This window comes from Biomphalaria glabrata, chromosome 5 (genome assembly GCF_947242115.1).
Source record: "Biomphalaria glabrata chromosome 5, xgBioGlab47.1, whole genome shotgun sequence".
Classification (NCBI taxonomy): Eukaryota; Metazoa; Mollusca; class Gastropoda; family Planorbidae; genus Biomphalaria; species Biomphalaria glabrata.
Window position 1 is genome coordinate 7,396,340 of NC_074715.1, and position 11,799 is coordinate 7,408,138.

Sequence of the window (11,799 nt, forward strand, 5' to 3'; positions counted from 1 at the left end):
AAAAAAACTAAAAAAAATAAAGATATATTATTCAACAGCTTTCTTTTTTTATAAGAAAAAGATTTATTTTTTTTTTGAATACCCAACTTCAAATATGTTAAAAGGTATCAAATCCTTTCATAGAAATGTCATAATTAGTTTTTCTTTAACAACTTAATGTTACAAAAAACTATAAAAAAAATAAAGATATATTATTCAACAGCTTTCTTTTTAGTCATGTTTGTTTATTTTAATATAAATTATATAAAAAAAATTGTTACATTATTGTTTGTATGTAACTTAAGCTATTGAAAAACAAAATCTCAATATAATATTCAGAAAGAAAAACATAAAATAATATAAAAATCGTGTGTGGAAATGTATTTGTACAGAGACTATATACACATATCCATAGAAATGAAATATGCCTGTACACAAATATTTGATGAACACCATAGCTGCTGTAAGCTCCAGTAGGTTGCTTCTCCAGCGTGACTTTACTTACAAGTAAGTCATTTAGTAAGACCAGTGAGAAGATCTCAGTTGACTCTGTTTGTCAGGAGACCTTTCATGTCATTCAATAGGGCTTCAACTCTGTGGCGCTGAAAACATCACATCATAATAGATAATTAATCTTTCAAATGAACAAAAATTAATACAGAGCTTCAGCCTACTTAATGCACAAGAACACATATATTTCATTTTTAATTACAGCAAATATTTAGAAATTCTGTGATAGTATTAATTTGTAAAATAAAGTACTCCTTTCAGACCTTGTTTATCAGCATTAATTTAAATATCACTTTTTAAAAAACCTATAAGCTTTGATTTATTTACAATGCTCATTAATTGGGATAATTACTTCAGATTAGCTTACACTTCATACTTAATAAAAATATCTTTTTGTTTTTTTGAAACCTTGAAAAAGTCATGTCATAGAATCCAAGTGGAGACAAATGTTGTTTGTGTATTTACATTTATTACTTTATCCTTATTCTTCCCTCCCCTTCTCACTACATTTGTTTTTACAGAAAGGAATCCGGTTAATCAGACTACATTCGAATGCTACTGTTTTGGTCCTGGCTGGTCTGACTAATTGGATCAATTCTATAATAGGATTTTGTCTAATTAAGTGGCAAGACTGATTAACTGGATATGACTGTAATCAATTGAATAACATTTTGAGCCAGTTATTTATCTTTTCCCTAAATTTACTCTACAATTATTTAAACAAAAACATTTTATGGGATTCATTTTTTTAACCTAATAAGTAAGCCAGAAATAACCTTGACACTGAATAAAATACTCACACTAAATTTATCTAGAAGGTCCCCTTTTTCTTTAATCTCTGAATGAGGTGGAACAAGGGCTTGTAGTCTGACAGCCTTCAAAGCAACTGGCTGGCATGCTATTAGATGGGAGATCTCCTGGGCCTAAAACAAATTAAACATGTGTTTTTTTTGTGTATCCTAAATGCCTAATGTAAGTTTGACTTCAGAGTAATTACACTTCACTTTCCAGTTCTAGTCTGGCAATAAGGGATTATAAAACCAACAATTATTCTTCTGCCATTTCAGTTCATTTGTCAAAGTACAGCTTAAAGATTTTTCAAAGATATCCTTTTACCTTTATTTCTTCTATTAAAGCATGAAATCAGTTGTCTTTTTTTAAAGGGGGGGGGGGGAGAATAAAAATAATAATAATAATTTCATTTATACAGCGCTGTTAACAAACAAAATGTAGGCTCAACATAACATTTGAGTGTTACGTCCGTTTGATTTATCTGCATTAGACACAGTGCAGTGTTTTTTCTGTCACTGAGGGTTTTTTTTATATTAAAGTTCTTCTTTCTTGGATAGCTGGAATTTTTGTGGAATATATTTAGTAGTATTGCTTGTATATCAGCGATCTGCAATGATTGAAGTCATAGTATTTTAAAGTACCCTTACTGAGCCCAGTAAAGGTTCTGACACCAATTTTAAAATAATACCATTTTATGAGCTATGAACGCTTACGTAGTGTAAAACTAACAGTCAAGAAACTAGTACTGACTAGTCAAATGTTTAAGCATGAACAATTGAACATCAGTTGATGTTATGTAAAAATTGTCTTTTCTTCTCACCTTGTTGGCTTGATAGCGAAGTCTTATTGTTCTCAATCTGTTCCTTGCTTCTGCAGCCCTAAAGAATTATAAAGAAAACTAATTACTTGAAATGAAAATACAAAATAATATGGTCAAATTTTTTTGCTTCATTAGTCTTACACCTTTTATTCATTGCTTATTTATTAATTAGCATTCAGATCTCTTTTTAGTAAATAAAAAACACTTTTTTTTACTCAACCATATAAATATTGCACATGTAAATTTTGAGTAAGGTGTGAATGTATATTTTGGTATTCTATTGTTTGAATGTTTTGTTTGGTGTAATGCACAAATTGTAAGACAATTTCCTTATGGATAAAAAGATCATTAATATTATTATTATTAAACATCTTTCTCCTATATAGTTAAACTTGTACTAAAAGAAAATATGGTAGATTTCTAATATACTTGTAATAAAAATGCTATTGAATTTAAATATTTAATACTTGGACTGAATCAATGCTTTTTGGTATAAGGTCTATGTGATAATGGCCTAAAGAATAGTAGGTAAGTTGTCAAAAGGTGGTTTTGGTTTAAATAATAATTAACAAATTTTTAGATGTTTTTCTATAGATGAGCTATTTTCATTACACAATTACACAACTTAATATCATTCCCATGAGCTATTTTCATTACACAATTACACAACTTAATATCATTCCCATGAGCTATTTTCATTACACAATTACACAACTTAATATCATTCCCATGAGCTATTTTCATTACACAATTACACAACTTAATTTCATTCCCATGAGCTATTATCATTACACAACTAAATATCATTCCCATGAGCTATTTTCATTACGGTAACAGCCTAGTTCAGCAGTTCTCAACCTTTTTTGTTCAGCGACCCCTAATATAATTTCCATCTAGGCTGCGACCCAACCATAAATTTTTGTGCTCATAATTAAATTTAAAAAAAAAGGTTACTATTCAGACTTGCATTTATTTACTTTTCTATTGTGTATTCATAATATAATGTTGCTTACTTAAGAGACAATTTGACAAATATGATAATGTATGGATAACAAACTTTGAGACAGTAAACTACATTGTTACAGAAATAGTGTTTCGACAGTATTTATAAACATGCCAATAGTAGTGCGAAGGTTGAGCTTGTTTCTGTTCCACCAGATTAGGAATTCAGTATCACAACAAATGTCCCCTTCTGCATCAAGTCTACTTCTGAATTAAAACTTAATAACTAAAACTGGAAAACCTTGTTTCACAAAGATTTGTTCTTGGAAATGGAAGAAGAAGGCGCAACACAATGTCATACAGAACGGGATGTGAAATAGCTTGAATATCAAGTTTGGTTCAGATATGCGTGTTACAGCATGAAAGAATCGACAAAAAAAAACTTTCAATGATGATTAGACAAAAAATCAAAATTTTCTGGGGTCTTCGGCGACCCCTGGCAATTCGTCATTCAACCCCCAAGGGGGTCCTGACATACAGGTTGAGAACCTCTGGCCTAGTTGGTTAAATCTGGAGGCTGGATGTAGTATATTTTACTCTTTTGGCTGTCTTGACTATCTAATACTTTGTAGGCTCAAAATTCTATCATGCCTTGATGGGTTCACGCTGTTCAGTAAGGTTCTTTTTGCTGGAAGTGGGGAAGTGGAAATGGCTATAAGCAGTCCACTACCTATTTCCAATGGCCGGCAGTTGTCTCAAATAGCCTGTGACTCCAAATCCTTCACATATGGCTCAGTCCATCACTTGCAAGAGAAGGGGCGAAGTCGAGCAACTTGAGCCTAAAGTTTTGGGCAGGAGGGGTTTGTTAGACTTGGCTGGCTACCCACCTAAATGCGTGAAGCTATAGAGAAACATGGAAAAGGCCTCAGGAGTCAACATTGAGGAAAAATCAAGAGCCAGTGAACCTTAGGCAGATGACAGCACATATTCCTACACCCAGGCAGAACCTGCCTTGCCACTGGTTTTATCAGGTACCTGCTGTTGGACATAAAAAGCTGCCAGGTGATTGGGGGGGGGGTGGTGGTGGCTGCTGCAGTATGGGCAACATCATTCCATAGAAATGAGATGAACCATGTTGCTCTGTGATTGAAGGGGGCCATATGGGTTAACATACCACTAATATAATTTTGTTATTCTAAGAAATACACTACTAATAATCTCTCCCTTACTTTAACTGGCCTATCAGTTTAGCATGCTTCTCTTTTTCTGTGTCCTCCTTTTCAGATGTCAAATTTTGCCTGAATAGAAAATTTGTAATTAATGATTTTGTTGTATTGTATATAATCTTATCTTATCTTATATAATACAGACGTTACTTCAAAAAAGAAGATGATTACATGCATTTAGTCATGCATATTAACCAATGACTTAAATTCTGCCAAGTAACTGGTTTTCCTGGCTAGCTCAGGCAACCCATTCCATAAGTTCAATATCAAAGAAAGATTTTACATATTTGTCTATATTAACAAAGAAAAGCAGTCTTGTTCAATCTATTTATGGAGTATTATGAATTTGTCATGTAAACAATTCCTTTTTGTTTTAAAGAAATAGTTTGTTGATATATTACTAAACAAGAAAAACATAAAAAAAAACAAAGCTTATAATAAGCTAGTTTTATCAATTAGCGTGGATCAGTCATGTGATTAAATTTGTAATAAATCTAAATTAGCAATAATAAATCTGTGCAATCAGAAATATTTTTAGAAATTGTTTTTGTTTAGCGCAATTCCATGGTTTTAGCTTACTCTATGTGCTATGATTCTATCACTTGTCTGGACCAGTTGGGGAGGGGGGAGAAGAGCATATCTGGATAAATGTTACCATGATCACTTTTTTAAATGCATATAAAACTTGTTCACTCAGAGCTCAAGCCTCCTCAAAGGGACTAATTCAACTTATACCACCACATCTGTTAAGTATGATTTCTTTACCTTGTTCTATACCAAACAAAATAATTAATTACCAATAGTTAATTAACCTGTTGCTGTTGTTTTTTTTTTATTGATTCTTGTTTTGTCAGGTACAAGAAATAATTGTGCAAAATTTCAACTTGATCCAAGATTGGGTGTGTGAGAAATAATGTGTACAAACCTTTTTACCTGACAGACAGATTGACAGAGTGAGTGAGGGTTAGGGTTAAGCTTGGTAAAAAAAAAAACTCTTACCCACCCTTGTAATAGTTTTCTTCTCTCTATAAGACGTTTCTTTGTATTATATTGGGCATCCTGGATATCTTTGGGAGGTTCATGGTACTGTTCACAAAAAGAAAGAAAAAAATAACATTCAAGTCCTACATAGCATCATTAAATTAAGCTAATTTTGTAAAATATCTTAATTTGATATTTTTTTAAGGCTTCTATGTATACATGTGTTTTCTCACAAAGAAGGAAGAAATTTTTATCACATTTTAGTTTCAACTCAAAATTGTCCAGAAACTCACAGCAATAGAATTTTATATTAAACTATCTATCTATAGGAAAGATCAAAGGGTTAAGATGTGCTATTATAATGTAAGATGTTAAAGTTATGATTAGAGAACAAAGCAAACAATAGAAAATTACATACAGACATACAAAGGGTAACAATGATTCTGCTCTAACTAACAACATAGCAGTGCACATACAAAGGAGTAAACTTACAGTCATGATTCTGCTCTTAACTAACAACATAGCAGTGCACATACAAGGAGTAAACTTACAGTCATGATTCTGCTCTTAACTAACAACATAGCAGTGCACATACAAGGAGTAAACTTACAGCCATGATTCTGCTCTTAACTAACAACATAGCAGTGCACATACAAGGAGTAAACTTACAGTCATGATTCTGCTCTAACTAACAACATAGCAGTGCACATACAAGGAGTAAACTTACAGTCATGATTCTGCTCTTAACTAACAACATAGCAGTGCACATACAAAGGAGTAAACTTACAGCCATGATTCTGCTCTTAACCAATAGCGGTAACTTTTGTATTTCATCTGGCTGAATTTTTTTTATTGTTACTAACTTTTTATGCTGCGAAAATTCAAAAATTATTAGAGAATGTTAATGAACTATAAAGTGTAATTTACTCAAGAAAAACTAAACATGCACAAAATAAAGTAAAATGTACAAGCCCAACAAAACAAATGTCATTTCATGGAGTGAAACCAAATGAATATGAACTTAAATATTTTCAAGTCAGATTGTCTTGTATCAAAATGCTTCTCCTATTAATAATAATAGAAGTGGTCTTGTGCAATTATTATTCAAGAATTTTTTTTTTATCAAAGCTAAAAAATATTCTATGAGCTGTATATACAAAGTTATTGTCCTTCTCATTCTTGTTCTTTCATCAATCAATTAATCAAGGAATATAATGGGGCACAAAGGAAACATCAAGCCAGTCATTGAAACATTAGTTTTCCATATCAGTATTCTCAATCTGGGTTTACAAAATTGTGTTATAATATTTCAAGAATGTATTGTGCTGGTTCATTCTTCAATTCAAGTTTTTTTTCCAAATAAAAAGTTATAACGTTTCTACTAGCTATTGCGTTTTGTGGTCTATTGTTACAGCTATTGTTTTCTTTAACCTATTCTTACAGCAGTTATTTTTTGTGATCTAATCTTAATGACCTGCATCGTTGGTTGTGTAGGTTACTTGATTTAGGATAACTACAATTAGACAGACCACATCATACTAGATCATACTAGTGTGACTCAGATTTATATATATAAATGTTACTAGTGTTCTTTTTATTAGTACACACATGTTGCTTATGTATTTAACATCAAAACTAATAGCAGGTTTTCCACTTTTAGTGACCAATAAAAATGGTCACATAAACTAAAAAAAAATAAAAAATTGAAGAGTAAAACTTTAAATAATTCTGACTAATAAAAATGATGGTTTCACTTCTAACATAAATAAAACTGAATTTCATTGAAACTTAAATGAATTAAATGCTTGTTTACAAAATTTGTTACATTTGTATTGTTAGGTCTATACATTTGATCTCTCTTGTCTTTCTTAAAATTAAAAAAAAATTTTCACATTGAATAAAAATTGTTATGTTCTTACATTCTCTTAAGGATAAACATAAATAATAATAATTAAAAAAAAAAAAAACTTAGGCCTACTAATACTGTTGACATTATATCATCATCTAAATGATATTATTTAATTTGATAGTGTTCTTGGTTTGTTATCTAAGCTTATAAGCTGTGAAATTCAAATCATTCAACTTAATGTTCTCTATTAAAAAAAAGAAAATAATAATTTAAAAATCAATTAATTTATGAGCATTGGAAATAATCAAAAACTTAATTACTTCAGGACACATAAATGCATGAACACAAACTATTACCATCTGAGCAATGTTAATTTAGTTCATTGTAATGAACTTGAACCAAAATTTTCTATAAATATGTACATCTAGTATTTAATTTATAATTCTAGAATCTACTTTTAGATAAATAATTTTCTGAAACTCTATTTAGGCAAAATCTTTATCAGTCTTTATGACAAGTTTATCTCTAGATGGTTAAGTCTATAGATCTATTATCCTATAGGCTACCAAATCAATTATAAAAGGTTACATTGAGCAGCCTATCATAAATTGAAAAGGGAGATTTCTTAATTCTTGTAAATATCTAGATTTAGAATTCTAGATTATTGATGATCTCTATACTCTAGTACTGTAGATTTAATTATAAAATAATAATAGGCCTATGTATGTCGTGAGACTAGTTATTATAAATCTGATTCAAGCTTTATCCATTATTATTAAATTATGGGAAATATGGAAGAGTAACATCAGCTTCCAAGTAAAATTAAAATTAGTGGTTTCTATACACTTCTCATATAGCCCATAATAATATATGGCTATGAAAGTTAAAAACTGCAGATGAAAAATATAACTTAAGCCTTTATGATAGTAAATTCTTCTGGAAAAAATCTGGTTGGCAAAAAGGAGAAATTGTTCAAATTCCTCAGTTATTAAAACTGTGAAGAAAAAAAGTGCATCAATGTGTAGAGAGCATGAAGAAAGGGTCATCCAAAGAAAAGTTGACTATAAAAAATGAAAGGACTGTTCTTTCTCTTGCTATGGACATCTGCTGACCAAGATGGCTGGAGGGATTATGCGAACCATCACAGCAGTCAACAGCACTCCTAATCTAATACCTAGATTATAGTAGATCCCCCTAAGATATAGTTATAATAGTTACGTAACATGGTAGATTGGGACTGATGATGATGAGTTCAACTAGTCATAGACCTAGATATACGTTCATTTGATTACATAATTAAAAAATTATATAGATTTAGATATAAAATTATCCTTTGAGAAATCAATACCTCTGCCATGCTTTTATTTTTTGTTTGGCGCAATAGGGAAAATATTATAATCCAATTAAAAGAGACGCCATTTTGTATGCTAGCTTCGTAACCATGCGCAACGTTATTTTTTTGTGACATCAAAAGTAGGGGAGTTAGCAAGGGATGAGTCATTTTTAAAGTTAAAAAAAATTCGTGTTATTTAGAATACAATTCATGATTGTCATTTTTCAACTTTCGCCAACTTTTGCCATTCGCTAGATTTAGATCAAGACAGACCATCTTGTTTTTAATCTTTGTTGTCGGTTCTTCATCCCCTTCACTCCAGCATCTTGTGATTGCTATGTCAAGAACTTTTCTAAGTCTATATCGTCATGCTCTTCTATTGTTCTACCTGCTATCAGTATTTCGTCCATTTTGTCTCAACCCCTTGTATATTGTTGAAAGCTTGGTGAAATCTTTTTGCAAATACTTATGCAGAAGAGTTTAGCCAGAATGGTAGTCGAAGGAACTTGAATCTACCAAAAGGTGTGTTGAAAGTTGTGACATCTGTACACTTCTTGTATCTGTATAGTTGACCCGGGCCATGCAGTGGGATGATCTACTTTTTTTTTTTTATGACAATCTTCTCTTGGACCGAAAGTTAGTTTTTCTATGCATTTTGCAGATCTTTTTTTTTTAACTGTCAAAGTGTTGATTAGGCTGGGTTGTAGTGGTTAATATATTGGTGTGTCTAAGATAAATTAAATTTGAACATTCAAAGAGGGTAAAACTCATGATTTCATTTGGGTGGGCACAGTATCTACAGAGTGTGATTTATTATGTGAAGATTAAATTTAAATGGGAGTGTCCTGTTCTTAGTTGGAATATTGCATTAATTAACCACCGACTACGCCCGTTGATTTGTCCCCAAGCTAAATATTGTCTATTTTCCCTTTTCTTTTCTTACTTATAAATCCGCCATATGCCGGTCCCAAGCCCGGGTGAGAAAGGAGGAGGGCTAGGCGTGGGGCTAGCGACTCAACCCTGTAAAACCACTATTGCTACAGAAACGGCAAACTCGACACATAATGAAAACTATACATGCGGCGAGGGCGGCCAAACCCTGATGACGGTGTTGGATCAAAGCCAACTGGAAGTCCAATACCCGATACATGGCAAGCCTTTCAACGCAAGGAAACCGACTCTTATAGGCACGTGGAATGTAAGAACCCTGAATCAATGCGGTAAACTGGCCCAACTTTTAAGAGAGTTTGACTCTTATCGGCTGGACATCCTTGGGATCTATAATCAACTACAAACCACTCTTGATGAAACACCTACTCACGACCTAATTCTACTGATGGGAGATTTTAACGCCAAAATCAATCTCATCCGAACTGGCTTTGAATATGTAATGGGACCATATGGCTCTGCAGAAAACATCAGTGATAATGGCGAGCGTTTGATTTCTCTCTGCGCATCCAACAGCCTTTCAATTGGAAACACATATTTTAAGCACAAACAAATACACAAAAAAACATGGCGATCACCAAATGGAGAAACCTTCAACGAGATAGATTACATTTGCATCTCCAAACGATGGAGGTCATCTCTGTTAGACGTGCGGACCCGCAGAGGAGCTGATATCGGCTCAGACCACTACCTTGTCAGTGGCAAATGTAAGCTCCGATTGAAACGCCAACCAAAACGAGCCACACGACCCCGCCCATTTAATGTAGAGAAGCTTATAGACGGCAATACTGCAGCACAGTTCCAATTGAAACTAACGAACCGCTTTGAGGCTCTTGCAGATATATTGACCCTTGAAGAAGAGTGGGCCAACTTCAAAGATACCACTATTGGGTGCGCGGAAGAAGTTATCGGAAGGAGGCGAGGTTCATACAAGGAACGGTGGATACAAGACAGAACATGGAAATTGATAGACGAGAGGCCAAACGTGGACGAGTGCAGAAAAATGAAACACAGGATCGCAGCCTAGCGGAAGAAGCCTATAGGGAAGCAGATCTGAAAGTAAAGAGAAGCTGTCGGCAAGATAAACGGGACTGGATTGAGCAGAAGGGACAAGAGGCACAAGCAGCTGCAAGCAGAAATGACACAAAAACCCTCCATCGTATTGTCCGAGATCTCACTGGAGCAAAGAGTGGACATGGGGCACCAATAAAAGACAAGCAAGGCAAAACTTTGTTAACGAAAGAAGAACAGGATGCAAGATGGGTAGAGCACTTTAAAGAGACCCTTAACCAACTGTCGCCAGACCTAACTTACATATTCAAGAACCCCTCTCCAGACAATGATCTCAAGGTCAAGGCAGACACAATAACTGCTGAGGAGGTTACCATGGCCATTGCAGTGCTAAAGAATAACAAAGCACCAGGACTAGACATGATATCAGCAGAAATGCTAAAAATGGGGGACAGTGCATTGTTAACAGAATGACTGATCTCTTAAATCTCTGTTGGCGAACTTCAAAAGTCCCAGAGGACTGGCAAAAGGGAGTGATTGTAAAGCTTCCAAAAAAGGGCAACTTGGCAGACTGTAACAACTGGAGGGGCATTACTCTCCTCTCTGTCCCAGGCAAAGTTTTCAGCACTGTTTTGTTGAGACGGCTTCAACAGTCTGTAGATGAAGGGCTCAGAGAAGAACAAGCAGTTTTCCGAAGAGGCAGATCATGTACAGAGCAGATTTTCGTTTTACGAAATATCATAGAACAAAGTCTTGAGTACCAACAACGTCTAACGATCAGTTTCGTGGACTTCAAAAAAGCGTTTGATAGTGTCCACCGAGAATCACTATGGAAAATAGTTAGAGAATACGGTATACCAGAAAAATTCGTCCAGATCCTACGACACCTTTACAGTCAGTCTAGTTGCTGCATTAAAACAGAAGAGGGAACAACAGAGTTTTTTACAATCGAGACAGGTGTCAGACAGGGGTGCATCTTATCTCCCTTCCTTTTCCTCCTAGCCATCGACTACATAATGAGGAGAGCAATGAACCAGACTGCCTTTGGTATTCCATGGCATGAACAACTCCGATTGACGGACTTGGACTTTGCTGATGATGTTGCACTACTCGGGGCTACAAATAAATGCATTCAAGAAATGACGGAGAGCCTAGACAGAGAGGCACCCAAAATTGGCCTCCGCATAAACTTGGATAAGACTAAAATTATGCGAGTGGGATATAAGGCAAAGGGTGTCCCCGTCAGACTTGGCGAGTCAAAGCTTGAAGAGCTGGACTAGTTCACGTACCTTGGCAGCATCCTAACAAATGATGGAGATGCTTACCATGATGTAGCGTGCCGAATAGGAAAGGCAAGGAGCATTTTCCAAAGGCTGCAGCCTATTTGGACTAGCCAAGCCATTGGACT

At 34.1% G+C, this 11,799-nt stretch overlaps 1 protein-coding gene across 2 annotated transcripts; it reads right to left on the bottom strand.

The window, feature by feature from the left end:
• Positions 1-199: 199 nt before the first annotated feature.
• On the bottom strand, positions 200-8,554 carry LOC106057670 (protein LKAAEAR1-like). 2 transcript variants are annotated; one of them, XM_056030600.1, is made up of 6 exons: positions 8,448-8,554; positions 5,273-5,355; positions 4,273-4,341; positions 2,102-2,159; positions 1,290-1,412; positions 200-581 (listed from the first exon to the last, which is right to left on the bottom strand). In XM_056030600.1, exons 1-6 carry the CDS (start codon positions 8,454-8,456, stop codon positions 519-521), a joined length of 405 nt encoding a protein of 134 aa, XP_055886575.1. In that variant the 5' UTR covers positions 8,457-8,554; the 3' UTR covers positions 200-518. The 2 variants fall into 2 exon arrangements, with proteins under 2 accessions (XP_055886575.1, XP_055886574.1); XM_056030599.1 differs by lacking the exon at positions 8,448-8,554 and adding an exon at positions 5,861-5,894.
• Positions 8,555-11,799: the final 3,245 nt, after the last annotated feature.